This window comes from Pinus tabuliformis, chromosome 2_2, assembly GCF_031772625.1.
Source record: "Pinus tabuliformis cultivar Carrire ecotype Pingquan chromosome 2_2, CPIR1, whole genome shotgun sequence".
Classification (NCBI taxonomy): domain Eukaryota; kingdom Viridiplantae; phylum Streptophyta; class Pinopsida; order Pinales; family Pinaceae; genus Pinus; species Pinus tabuliformis.
The window spans coordinates 372,873,597-372,888,624 of NC_142300.1; the positions used below are offsets into that span (position 1 = coordinate 372,873,597).

The window sequence follows — 15,028 nt, forward strand, 5'->3', positions numbered from 1 at the left end:
AACCATATGATGAGGACTGATTAATAATGACAAGAGCTATAAAATATCAACAACAAAGAGAAAAATAAAGGATTCAAGATCACTATGGAATCTGCACAATGGTGTTGAAGATTCTATATTTCCTAAGATTGTTGCAACAACCGGTGCCCATAAAGCTTGGGAAATTTTGGAAAACGAATACTAAGGCGCAAACAAGGTTAATAATGCAAAGCTTCAAATTTTTAGGAAAAGGTTTGAAACTATATAAATGAGAGAAGTTAAATCAATGGATCAGTTTGTGGCTCAGGTCATAGAGATAGTAAATTATTTTAAAGCTCATGGAGAGAGTGTCACAAATCAAAAGGTGATTGAGAAAATTATCAGAAGCCTACCACCTTTATTTGACATATTTGTGACATCCATTTAATAAATTAAATATCTGACCCAATTTTCAATTGAAGAATTGACAGGTTCAATGTTGAATCACGAGTCAAGAATTAAAGGTAGAAATGACTCATTAGAAAATGCATTTCAATCTCAAGCCACAATTAGTAGAGGAAGAGGTAGAGGTAGTAGAAGTAGAGGAAAAAGAGGAAGAACATATTATAGAAACATAAACAATGCATTACGACAACTTGAATAACTACAAAATCAACCTCAGAATCAAAGAGGAAGAGGCAGGAACAATAGAGGAAGAGGAAGAATGGAAGAGTGAACTATACAATGCTACTATTGCAAGAAGTATGACCATTTTGAAAGTGAATGTAGGAAGAAGAAGGTATATTTTAACAAAGGAAACACAAATGTTTCAATCACCAATGAAGGAACATCATCTTCCATGATATTTTCTTATTCAATAGCTCAAGAAATAGTAATAAAGATCTATGGTTACTGGATAATGGTTGCAGTAACCATATGATAGGAAACAAAGATATTTTTCAAGGTTTGATGAAATAGTTAAAAATCAGATTAATTTGGGCGATGATAATCTTTTTAATGCCTTAGGAAAATATATTGTTACAATTGTAACCAAACAAAATGAAAATAAGGACATTCATGATGTCTATTATGTACAAAGTTTGAAACATAATTAGTTAGGTGTAGGACACATGAGTCAAAATAGTTTTGAAGTCAAGTTTAAAGGTCCTACTCGCACAATTCTTGATAGGCCACCTAGCCAAAGAGTCATAACAAGGATCCAGATGACCAAAAATAGGATGTTTCCTCCAATTATGAAAAATGCCAAGAATTCATCGTCATATGCTCACTTTGTAATAAGTTCTGATGAAAATTAGTTATGGCATAACAGAAATGGCCATTTATGTTTTAATAGTCTTGATATTTGGCAAAATAAGTCTATGATTCTAGGTATACTTGTGATAGATGTCCATCATAATCCACGTGAAAATTGTATCCTTGCCAAACACCAAACAAATAATTTTCCAAATGTTGCTAGCTATAGATCCAAACTTCCACTTGAACTCGTACACACAAACTTTTGTGGTTTAATGAAAACCCAACCAATAGGAGTAAGAATTTACTTTATAACCCTTATTGATGATTTTAGTATAATGACACAGGTCTTCTTCATAAAAAACAAATCTAATACATTTGAAAAATCCAAACAATTCAAAGCCATGATAGAGAAGCAGAGTTGCAAGAAAAATAAATTATTAATATTAGATGGACGAGGTGAATATGATTCCAAATAATTTGTAGCATATCATAGGTACCAAGGTATCAAGAGTAAATTTACAAAAAGTTAGACTCAATTGCAAAATGGAGTAGAAAAAAAAGGTTCAGATCATCATGAATATGCCAAGAAGCATGTTGAAGGCAAAGAATTTGACAAATGAGTTTTGGGAATAAGAAATAACATGTTTGGTTTATATTTTGAACATATCTGTAACCAAAAGTGTCAAAGATAGAGTTCCTTTGGAAGCTTGGAGTGGTGTGAAGACAAGTGTATCACACTTGAAAATCCTTGGTTGTGTATCATATGCACATGTTCAAAATAAATGAGGAGAAAATTCAATTAAAAAAGTGAAAATTCATATTTTTTGGAATAGTGAAGAATCTAAGGTTTACATATTGTACAATTATATAACTAAGAAATAAATTATTTCAAGAGATGTTAAATTCTTTGAAGATGAATCATGGAATGATCAAGATAAGGGATAAACATGCATCAAATTTATTGGCATGAATTTGAACTAGGTGATGCAACAAAAGTAGAACATCCAAGATAGGGATTGCCATTGCTACAAGTTCTAGTTGAAGGTGAAAACCAAAGAGGATAGAAAGTGCATAATCCATCCTCAAGCAACGAATCTAAACCCACCATTTTGCAGAAAACAAGAAGTTTGAGAGATATTTATGAACAACTAGATAATGGAAAGTACATTTTTCTTTATTATCTTGCTAGCCAATACTTTTTGGTGAAGTATTAAAAAAGAAAGAATAGGTTGAAGATATGAATGAGGAAATTGTAGCCATAGAGAGGAATGATAGATGGAGTCTTGTAAATCTACTAGAAGGAGAAACAAACATTGGAGTCAAATGGGTCTATAAGACCAAGTTTAATGGAAAGGGAGAAATTGAAAAGCATAAAGTTAGATTAGTAGTGAAAGGCTTTGCACTATAGCTTGGAGTGGATTATGAAGAAACCTTCACCCTAGTAGCAAGATTGGTTACTATCAGAATGATATTAGCAATATTAACAAATAATAATTGGCCAATTTACTAAATGGATGTCAAATCAAATTTTTTAAATGGGATATTAAAGGAAGAAGCATATGTATATTAGCCTCCACGATATGAAATCAAGTGTCAAGAATAGAACCTTTATAGGTTAAAAAAGACTATATGATTTAAAACAAGTGCCCATGGCATGGTATAACATAATTCATTTATATTTTCTCAAAAAACATTCAAAGGAAACATGAATGAACACACTGCATTATAAAACAAATATTGAAGGTAATGTTTTGCTTATTTGCATTTGTGTTGATGATATGATTTACATAGAAAATTTACATCTTGAATATTTCAAACAACCATGGAGAAGGAATTTGATATGACCAATGTTGGTCACATGAAATATTTTCTTGGGATAGAAGGTGAATAGTTTGAAAAATGAATCTTCATTTTTCAAAGAAAGTATGTAAGGGACATTTTGACAAGATTCAAGATAAGTGAATGCAAGCCAACATACACACTAATTTTCCTACTGATCAAGATAAGCAAAGATGGCATTAGTCCAATAGTCAATTCCAATTTGTACAAACATTTAGTAGGAAACCTAATGCATATCACAACAACAAAGTCTGACATAGTGTATTTAGCTGATATTATATCTAGGTTCATGGAGTCACTAAAAGAAACTAATTGGAAATAGGAAAACATATTTTAAGGTATATTGTAAGAACAATATAGTATGGAATTGTGTATATTAATTCAAAGGACAACCATATTGTTGGTTACATAAATAGTAGTGATTTTATATCTAGGTTCATGGAATCACCAAAAGAAACTCATTGGAAAGAAATAAAAATAATTTTAAGGTATATTATATGAATAATATAGTATGGAGTTTTGTACATTAATTCAAAGCCTCAACCATCTTGTTGGTTACATAGATAATGATTTTGCATGAAGTATTGATGATATAAAGAGTAACTTAGGTTATTCATTTCACTTAGATACATGATTGATTTCATGGGAATCTAAGAAGAAACCCATTGTCATTATTTCATTAATAGAAGTAGAGAATGTAGCAACAACAAGAGTAGCATGCTAAGTAGTTTGATTAAGTAGATTGATATGTGATCTTGAGTTTGAAAGAAGGTGCCAACTCTTATATTTTGTGATAATAATTGAAATATTGCACTTTCTAGAAATCATGTGTTTCACTACAAAACTAAACACATTCATATTGGCCATCACTTCATTCATGAGCTTGTCAACAATGGGGATATATCTCTTCAATTTTTGGATCTGGAGATCAACTAGAAGATATATTTACTAAGCCATTAGGAATAAATGCTTTTTTAATTTTAGAGGCAATACTTAGGCATTGCTAACGTTGATAAATGTAATAGTTTAGATTAAGGGGGAGTGTTAAAGTATAGTAATCTCCCATGTTAGCTAAAGTTGAACAATTACTTTAACTCTAGATAGACACTTAGTTGTTAGTCCAAGTCATTTTTAGATAACTAGTGTTTTTAGAATTAGTTAATTCTAGATATTTCTAGAATTTCATAGTGCTAGATAATTCTAGAAAATTTTCCATGCATAGTAAACGTTATTTAATGGCAAGAAGGGCAAGTTATGCCCCAATGTGTTTTGCATTTTATTTATTTGTGTTTATCTTGTTAATTTTAACAATTAGGGTACAATGGCAACATCAATAAATAAGTATTTGTTTTTGTATAGATTTCCTTCCAGGTCCACTAAAATAGGTTGTGTTATCATGGTGGCCGCTACCTAGAGAAACTTGAAACCTGTAAGTCTTGAACTTGAGGGAAAATTTCTTTTAATCATCATGAATGATGTTGATATTGATGAGGTCATGAATCGTGCCCACATGGTGGTAATTTTTAACATGTTAGGCACAACTCAATGATGTATTCATAGTAAATTATTAGGTCCTTCCATTAATCAAACCAATTACTATTTTATTTGGATAGCAGGGAAAAATATGTTGCACATGATCCCAGATATATTTCCAAGAGGGAATATACGATACATATGTGAAGAGAGTAGTGGAAAGAGCAAAGGAGCATGTGATATACAATCCTTTCAATCTAGAAGTTCACCATGGCCTTAAAGTATTTTCAAGTATATTTTTGTAACTTTCTATGGATGGTGGTTTCACTATTAGTTGAATTTGTGCATATAAGTAGGATAATAGGTCAATGAATTGCCTTTTTAGAATTCTATTTTTTTTTTGTGTAAGTCAGATGTTTATATTATATCACAAAATATAGTACAAAAAATCCGCAGGAGCATATCGAAAGCAGGGATGTACAATAGACCATAACTTATCACCTGCTCAGAGAATTCAGAAAAAAGAGACTGCAAAATGCACACCGCGCAGGGTGGCCCGAGCTATACTTGTGCCAAAAAACCGATATTACCGAGACATTACAGTTCATGACATTAACATAGATAGATTGAGGCCGAAACATAGACAAAGATGAAGGAAACAACAGAAGGGACTACCCTAGATGAACTTGCCCATTTGACTGATAGTGTCCAGACCCATCTCCTGAACATGTTTGTCCACCCTAGCTTGCAGGGCTTCAATTGAATCGTTCTCCTGCACCTCAGTTGTGGCCGGCTGCGGAGTCACGGGAGCTGGGTTTACAGTGTCCCTGAGGAGCCTGATGAGCAGAGTAAGCTTCCTGTTGACTGTCTGAGCAACCTCATGCACAGTGGTGATTCGGCCGTCCAACGAACTGTTGTAATCGATTATTTTTGCCATTTGAGCCTCCGTGAGGTTCACCTCAGTCACAATTTGCTGCTTTTCCTTCTCGATTGATTCCAAAGCTTTGGCGATGAGAGTCTTGGTTCGCCAACTCTCTGCCTTTGTTCTAACAAACTGAGTTGCCCTCTTCGAGGGAGTGCCCAGATCCTTCATCCAATCCACCTCCTCTGCAATCTCCTCCTCCGTGCACCCCTCTTCCTCTTGCTTAGCCTTGGCTTACAGTTCAGCAAATTTTCGTTTGTTCTTAGTTGCCGTTCGGGTTTCATAGCCTCTATTCGCCTCTTGAAGGTCCCGATTTGTAGCAGCACAACGGCAAACTCCCGCATCCATATCTAACTCTCTGTGCTCCTCCCAGCTAATGCAATTGCTGTTCACGGATGCGTGCTCGACACTATGATGAGAAACTGTGGAGAAAACAGGGTGTCTGCCCCCTGCTTTATAGTGTTTTCGTTTGTGAACCCTCCTGAAGTTTGTCTTAATCCCGCTGGAAGTGGGAGTACTGTTGCAATAAATTTGATTGAGGTTCGCACAAGCAAGGCCGTTGCAGGTCGAATTGGAATGAAAGTGGCTGCTCATAATCCAATTGAAATTATGCCAAGTGTCCTGTACGTTTGATCTGATGCTATGGTTAATAGTGGTGTTTGAAATACCCTATTTGCCTGCATGTCTGGTCTTCCTTTGCAGTGCCTCGAGCCAACCCGCCTCTTTTGAGATCACCATAAATGTTATTGATGCCTTCCCATACGGAACCCTTCCATGTGTCCTAATTTTGTTATTGCTGATGCTATATGCTCTGTGGCTCGATCTGTAATGATCTCTCGTCTGGCTGGCCTGCCGCCGCTAGGAATTCCACCGCCAGAGATGTCCTGTCATTCCGTTGCCTTGGTTATTATTGCTGCTTTTACCGGTAACATCCAACTTCCGGTAACGTAACCCAAAACCGTCACCTGCTAGGTTCGATCGGCTTGGATTAAATCCTTCTCTGCCAGCTGTGCACATGTCACCTTGAGGATTGGGCAGTCTACCTCCTGCCAACAGTTGTCCACAATTTTGTTCGGGTTGTCAACCCCATGGTTTGCCAAAAAGTCTGCCAACCCATTCGCTTTTCTTCTTACTGTTTGGAAAACCATGCCTCTCATTTCTGCTATCAGCTCCGCTATATTCTCAGTGGCCTTAGCCAGCCTCCAATGTTTGGTGGCTTTACTGGCTCTTGTGCCTGCTTGTAAGCGTTTGGCCGCCGTGATAGCCAAGGATGAATCCCCCTCAACTATGACATTCCCTTGTCGAATTGTTCTTAGAATTTTCAAACCTTGCTCAAGCGCAGCAAACTCTGCTTCATTGTTTGTGCTTTCTCCAAGCGCCCTGCAGTAGATATGAACAATGTCACCAGCCTGATTGCGAATTGCGCCTCCGATACCTGCTGTGCCTGGGTTGCCCCTCGATGCCCCGTCAAAATTCAATTTTAGGCCTCCCTCTGGCGGGCATTGCCATCTGAGGAGTTGCGATGAAGGTTGTGACCTGTTTCCCCTAGTCGGCTGGTTGCTGGAGGCCTCCAATTGAAAACTCTTCAATATGCATAAGTCCTGATCCGAAGGTTTTTCATTCGGTTCTTCTTTGCATTTTGTCTGTATGAGCTGTTTGATGTTAATTGTGATTGAATCTTTTGCAAATTCTATGTTTCCGACTTCCTCTTGAAATATCCTTCGATTACGCTCTTTCCATATTGTCCATAAGATAAAGCCTGGGGCGCACTTCCATATACTTTCAACTCTTCGAATTCTAGAAAAGTTTCTCCTCCAGTTGATGATGGTTCCCTGAATGGAGTCTCTATTCCGATTAGAAGCTCCAAGAACTTCTTCCATCCAGTGCCAAAGCTGGGAAGCCCACTCACAAGAATTAAAAAGATGATTCATTGTTTCCGCCGCCTCCATGCACGTAGGACACCTAGAAGGTCCCTTGAACCCTTTTTTCAATAAGTTTTCCCAAGTTAAAGTTTTCTTCTGCATAAGAAGCCATAGAAAAGTTCTAACCTTCGGCCATTGAAGACTGTCCCATACTTTATCGGTCTAGGGCACTATATCAGGCTGCTCTTCCCTCTCTATGATACTCCTGGCTTCTTTCAGGGAGAAATCCCCGTTGCCTTTCGGACCCCATCTAAGCTTATCATTTTCATCAGCAATTCGGATTTTTCTTTTGAGGATTTGTTGATTTAAAGCGTGAATGGTTTCCTGAATGTCTTCGTTGTGGGAAGAGTTGAAAACTGTCCATTCCCGCCAATCCGGGTCTTCACTAGTTGGGTTCCAGTATTGATTGACTCTGAATTTGCCCTCATTTTGATTGTTTTGCTTCAAGGGCAGAAGTTGAGGGGTATCCAGTTTCGGGGACTGCTGCCAGGCATCCTCCCAGAAGAGTGCTTGAGTTCCATTTCGTATCTCCCAGAAGCTATAGTCTTGAACAATACTTCTATTGTCTTTGGCATGGTTCCATATTGGCGATCCGTTGGGAGCGTCCTGCATTCTTATTAGTTCTAGAGTGGTGCTATTCGGCATATACTTTTCCTTCCAATGAATGGCCCAAGGTAGGCTTGTGTCAGAGACCCATTTCCACCAAATTTTGGCCCCACAGATTCTATTTACCACTGAGGGATCAACCAAATTTAGACCCCCCCTATCCTTAGGTTTACACAGCTTCTGCCAAGCAACCAAAGACCATTTTTTCTTTTCATTGTTTCCACTCCATAAAAAGGAGCGCTGGATGATTCTCATTTGATTTAAGATTCCTTTTGGAGCAGGAAGAATTGATAGCATATACTGAGGGATAGCCTGCAAGACCGCTTTTGTTAGTATTAATCTACCTGCAAAATTCAGAGCCCTGTGAGTCCAATGTTTGCACTTCCTTTCCATACTGGCTAGGACTTTCTCCCAATGAACCTTTTGCCAAGGTTTGAGAGTTAGAGGGGCACCAAGATATCTTGAAGGTAAGGAGCCAATTTTAAACCCCAGAAGCCTAGATAGATGAGATTGGATAGCCTGATGCGTGTTGAAGAAGAAAATAGTAGATTTGGAAAAATTAATCTCCATTCCCGAAGCTTTGCTAAAAAGATTGAGGATGTCTCTGTAAGCTAAAGCTTCTTTTACTGTTGGAGTACCATGTAACATGGTATCATCCATAAACTGTTGATGAGTTGTGGCTGGAATGGATCTGATAGGTTGCAGACCTCTAATTTGACCCTCTGCTTTTTTCTTGGCAATTAATCTGCTTAGGCCTTCCATTAGAATGACAAACAAGAATGGGGACAAGGGGTCCCCCTGTCTGATGCCTCTGGAGGGGCTGAAGGGAGCAGAAGGGGCACCATTCACAAGGATAGAGTATCTAGGAGATTTTATGAGGGCTAAAACCCATTTGATCCATTGTCTACTGAAACCAAAAGCTTCTAAAACTGCTTCCAGGTAAGACCAACTTACCTTGTCATAAGCTTTGGAAAGATCTAACTGCATGAGCATTCCAGCTTCTTTCCGCGAATGAAGTGAGTGAATCATCTCCTGTGCAAGCAAAATATTGTCTAGAATTTGTCTACCTTCCACGTAGCCAGACTGTTCTTGCGAGATGATGCCAGGGAGGATTGCCTTCAGCCTATTGGCTATGACCTTAGAAATGATCTTGTAGATGACATTGCAAAGGGCTATGGGTCTGAATTTTTCTGGTGTGTTAGCTTCCTCCACTTTGGGTATAAAAGTAATGAAAGTTGAGTTTAGAGATTTTAGGATCGTTTTGGATTGTCTTGAGTCTTCCACGATCTCCCATATGTCTTGCTTTACAATGCTCCAGCAGGCTTTATAGAAGTTGATGGTAAATCCATCCGGTCCAGGAGCTTTGTCGCTGGGCATGCTTCTAACTGCTTCCTCGACTTCTTCCATAGTGATTGTTCTTCTTAGGGCCCAGTTCTGATCCTCTGTGATGGATTTAGGTATGACATTGGTAATTTCTTTGATGGCTTCCTCTCTGTTGATCCCTGGTTCTTGCGCTATGAAGCTGAAGTGATCCGATAGGGAGGCTGATATCTCGTTGTGATTTCTAAGGAGTTCTCCCTCACTGTTTTTTAGTTCTAGGATTTTGTTGGCACTTCTGTAGTCCATGGCTGATCTATGGAAGAACTTAGTATTTTGCTCCCCTTCCTTCAACCAAAGGATTCTTGATTTCTGCTTCCATAATGACTCTTCCTGCTTGCATCTATTATGCCATTGTTGAGTAAGCTCTTTTTCTTGTTCACAGGTTTCTTCATTTCTGCAGCCTGCCGCACCATCCTTGTGAATTTGTTCCAGCTTGTTTTCGGTGATAGCTTTCTCCTGAAAGATATTTCCGAATACTGTTTTATTCCAATCCTTTAATCTCAGTTTGATGTTTTTTAGTTTCTTTTGAAGATTGAACATTTTGGATCCTTCTTCATCTAAAGGTTCTGACCACCATTTTTCCACCATTGTGAGGAAGTTGGGGTGTTCTATCTAGAACTTTTCGAACCTGAAGGGTTTGTTCCTGGGGGTACCCTGAAGCTCGACAGCTAGTGAGATCGGCCAGTGGTCGGACCCTCCACTTGGGAGGATGTTCGACTCAACTACCGTTCCATCTAAAATTAAGCTTTCCGAGACTAAGAAACGATCCAGTCTATAAGATATTAGCCTTTCACCCCCCCTTCTGTTGTTCCATGTAAATTTACCACTCTTAGGGTATACATCTACCATTCTTGCATTATCAATGAAACTTATGAAAACCTCCGCATCGCTGTTTAGTTTTCTGAGGCCTCCTTTTTTCTCCAGGAGGGAGGTGATCATGTTGAAATCTCCCCCCAATATGTATTTAGCATCAGGGTGCCTTTCTATAAATTTGGATAAAGACGCTAGGAAACTAATCTTGTCTTCTAACTTCTGAGGACTATAGACATTGATGCATAGGAAAGATATAGAATTACCTGTAGGTTGCACTTCCAGTGCTAAGTAGTTTTTGCTTGCTTCAGCTGATAGAATCTGGTATCTCCTTGTGTCCCAGAAAGTAGCTAAGCCTCCTTCTCGCCCTTGGCTTTCGATCTCTAGGACTTCAAAATTTCTTCCCAACTTAACTCGTAGCCAATCCATGATGACTCTATTACATTTGGTCTCTTGTAGAAACAACATATCCAGGTTGTATTTTTGCATCTGCCGCTTCAGAATCCTCTGTTTGGCCTGGCTGTTGATCCCCCTTGCGTTCCATGATACGATCTTCATATTTAAACAATTGTTTGGAAGGACGGATAATCACTTAGCTGCCTAATCTTACCTGCGTTGAACAACATCTTTCCAAGCTCCTGCAGACGTTCTCCGCTTGACTTGCGGCCTCTACGGCGTTTGTGCCTCGAGCCAGAGGTTTTTCCCAGTATTGCTTTGTAGTGTGGGCTGCTTCCTTTGATTATGCCTAACTTTCTCTTCTGTTTCTCTATTACTGCATTCTACCGTGCAATGAAGAGGTCATTGACCTTCCTGATTTCTTCCTCCGGTACTGCTTCAATCCCTTTAGCTCTCCAGCTTTCTACAATCGCCATAAGGTCCAATCCTTCCATAGCTAGGGTCTCTTCCAGCTCCAGATCTTCACTCCCCGCTTCACTTGTTAGCATCTCTGTTTCTTCGTCCGTTTCTGCTGTTCTATCCTGCATGTGGATTTCACCATTGAATTCTCCTTCCGCGGTTCCTTTCCCTGTAGGTTCTTCCTGTCCTTCTTGCCCTGCCTCCACATTAGGTGTATTCTGCTTTTCCTCCGAGTCAGTCTCCAGATCTAGGATCCCAAAGAGGTTACTGAAGTAGTTTCTTTCTGTGCTACCTTTATTAGTCCTTCTTCTATTGGCGCGCTGTCTGTTCTTTGGTTTGGTGAAGTTGTTCTTGTCTTTGTTGTTTTGTATTTTCTCGTCTTCTGCCTCCTTTCTATTCAGTGGACAGTCCCTTATCAGATGCCCATGCTCGTGGCATTTCCGACATCTGAAGGGTATTTGCTCATAGTCTAAATCCTGAAAGTATTCCTCATCCCTGTACTCGAGCCAGAAACCTTCATGTAGTGCGCCAGACACATCCAGTTCCACACAGATTCTGGCGTAGGAGGTATATCTTTTCTGCATGGTTGCCTCCGATGCTTTAACAAAGGTGCCTAGCTTATCCCCTATTTGCTTTAAGGCATTCAATCCCCAATAATCTATTGGGAGAGAGAAAAGTCTGATCCAAACCGGTACTTGAGTGAAAGATTCCTTTTCCGGGACGAAGTTTGGCTTCCAAGGTCTCACAGGCCTGCTGCTGCTAGAAAATAAGGGCCACCTTCGAAAACTCTGTCTTTATCTTCTAGACTTGTAAAGACTACTGTGAAAAATCCTTTAGCCCCCAGATGTAACTGCACATCTCCTTTCGGCTTCCACTGTTGTCTTATCCATTGGCACAGAGTCCTCTCAGATGGCCAGACTCCCATAAATTTACAAATGATGGCATGTTCAGCCATGTGCTCCCTGTAGGCTTGGATTTCAGGGTCAGTGATTGTCACCCATAGGTTGTCTTTTTTCTTGGGCTTACATGCATTGCTGGTCATAGGGGTCCTGTTGGGGTTCGCGCTGGACTCCCCCTCCTTCTCCGATTGGACCTCGCTTTTGTTTTTTGGCTCTTTGTCTTCTTTTGGTCGTTCCTCCTCGTTTTCTGAGGGTTGAAACTTTGCGGCCGTTTTGTCTTTTGTGTCTGCTCGGTTCTACTTCTCTTTATTCCTGACTTCTGAGGTGTTTTCTGTCTTGTCAGGCATCATTGGTGTCTTTTCCTTGTTTTTTCTGCTATTCTGCATCTTGCTGTTCATTCCCTCTATTCTGACTCCTTCTTTCATTTTCTGTTGCTGTTTCTGCATGACAATCTGCTTAAACGTTGGGGTCCCACTGGACCCCTCTGCTCCCATCCAGTCCGACAGCAGTTGCCCCTTTCGAAACAATGCTGCCAGTCTGAATCTGTGGTATTCCAGCCCTGTCTCAAGCTCTGGATTGCATAAACCCTAGTTCGCGGCTCTCCTCACGATAACATGCTTTCATCCTCATTTTTGTTTTATTCAATTTAAATGCTCCTCTTGGTTTAACTAAGACAAAGGCTAGATTTCTAAAGTTAAAAGTTGCCTTTTTAGAATTCTATTAATCAGAATCTGGGTTACTAATATTTTTTGAAATTCATTATCAATTCCTATGAAAGTTGAAATTGCAGTTACGATACTAATTCCACATTACTGTACTAGTTATGTAATCTTTGAATTTGATATTTCAAATAAACTATTTCTGTCAAAAATCATGGTTGTATCTTCCTATTATTCTAGCTAGGCCCCTGAAAAGGAGCAATTTGAATTGATGAAAAAAATATAATTATAAAATTTTATCTTCAATATCCTCAATATTCATGTCAATATAGGAGACTGAAAAAACACATTTTGAAAAAATAGTGAAATACATACATGGCAAGATAAAAGGAGTACATAGAGCATGGCAAGAAATAGGAAGAAATAACAATCTAAGGGAGACAAATTAATGACAAGTGCTAATTGTGTGGGGATTATTTTTATGTTGATTTTATATTTTAAAATATTTTAGAAATTTAGTAAATATAAATAAATTTAACTGTTTGACATTTAACATTATTCAAATCTATATATATTTTTGAATATTTTAAAATTTATAATCTAATCACTAAATAGTGATAAATTTAGACACTTGAAATAATATGTTAAGCTACAATAACTATTTTACATTTCCTCTCACTGAAAACCATACAAACCACGTTTTTTTAATTTCACAATTATTTTAAAAAATAAATTGAGAAAAAGAAAAAACAAAATTTAGGAAAAACATACAAATACTCATGGGATTATAAACAAGGGTGGTAACGTCATGTTTCAACATGTCCCTGCCTCATTGTGTAAGGTCTACATTTTGTCATTATTTGAGAGTGTTTACTAAAACCCACACATAATTTCATCTGAACTTTCCTAGACATCCTTTTTCCGCAAACCCTCTCTTCACTCCCTCACACTTTCATTGTGCAAAGTGCGGAGATGCGCACAACCTCTCCCGATGGAGACAACAACCTGTCGCTATTGGATTACTTTAGTCCCACCGCTTTCCACAAAAAAATATTACAACGATATGGAAATCAAGAAAAGGCTTCTCCACTCCGATCATGAACTCTTCAACGGAGGTTCCATAGACTCGCAGATGACTACCTATGCTTCCAGCCAGAACCTCTTCTTCTTGAACTCTGCTGCAACCATAGTTAACATGGGAAATATCCAATCTCTTATGGAAACTAGTGGACGTATATGAAAGAATTACCGTAAGCCTAACTAAATTGGCGAATGATAATCACATTTGTTTCATTGTAGTGCCATGGATATTGGCATATGCTCATGAGGTATTACAGAAAAGTGACCCAAATTTAAATAATATGCTTCAGGTTTAATACAATGTTTTCGATGCTTTAAAACATTTGTGATGGTATGGAAGTTTGGACGAGAGATCAAGTTAATATTTTATTTGCAAGGGCCACTGTCGATAAACATTCTAATAAAGCACTATTTTTGTATGAAAACTTGCTAATTAATTTACTCATTAACTAATATTTTTCAAAGAAATATTTAGTTTTTTGGTTTACATGGCACGTAGTAGATAACTTTGCTCATGTAATCAACAAGAAGGTTTATCTCATTGTGTGGAGTGTGAAGTACATGTTAAGAGTATGATTTTTCAATCCTTTTTTATTTAAAAGGAAAAATTATTTAAATATATATATATATATATACTTATCATAAAGGCCAGAGAATTTTTCAGGAAAGTAGTTTTGTTCAATGTTCAAATTTGAGTTTGATTTGATTTTGTAATATATTTTTAGTTGATTGATTTTTTTGTTCACCGATGAATGGTAAATTGTTGGACCTAGTGGTGAATAATGAATTATTTTGAAATAATTCCATTGTATTATCTATAAAATTAGATTTTTTTTATTGAATTAATATATGATTTTTTTTTTATAGATGCTCAAAGGTTTTTCTATTTGATCCAAGTGGATGTTGGTGGCCACACTCCTATTCCACTTGGACCCCAACACTATTTTCTTTCAGTTTCCTTAATTCTAGCACAACTTTCTTTTTTTTAGCAGCGTTTGGGTCGTGAACTTCTGGAGCTATTTTGAGGCCCTAAATGACGTTTTTTGGGAAAATTTGCCAAGCCCGTTGTTTAAGGAAAGAGTTTTCCGTGAAAATTTTGTTTTCCTTGGATAGATATTTCTAATGAGGTATCGTGCGCACAAAACGAAGAACATATTCCCAAGTTATGACCTCGGGAAGTTGGCGTTCCAACCAATCCAAATGGGGCGCACAAAATTTTGGCGCTTCATCTCCTAGGGTTAGGTTTTTGGATGTTTAGGTTTTTCCATTATTTATTAATAATAAAAAGGCCTCCAAGCCTCATGGTAACATAGTTTAGAAGGCATGTAGCCCTCACATATCTTCTTAGAGATAAGTTATCTTCGCTCG

General features: G+C 38.0%; 1 protein-coding gene across 1 annotated transcript; it reads right to left on the reverse strand.

Annotated features, from left to right (window-relative positions):
• Nucleotides 1-9,969: 9,969 nt before the first annotated feature.
• Nucleotides 9,970-10,725, reverse strand: LOC149192785 (uncharacterized). The gene has a single exon (XM_089407111.1). The coding sequence runs from the start codon at nt 10,723-10,725 to the stop codon at nt 9,970-9,972; it is 756 nt and encodes a 251-aa protein (XP_089263237.1).
• Between the last annotated feature and the right edge of the window lie 4,303 nt (nt 10,726-15,028).

What these genes read in the sequence shown, in the direction of transcription:
- LOC149192785 (XM_089407111.1), bottom strand. Translation starts at nt 10,725, where the DNA reads ATGAAGATCGTATCATGGAACGCAAGGGGGATCAACAGCCAGGCCAAA.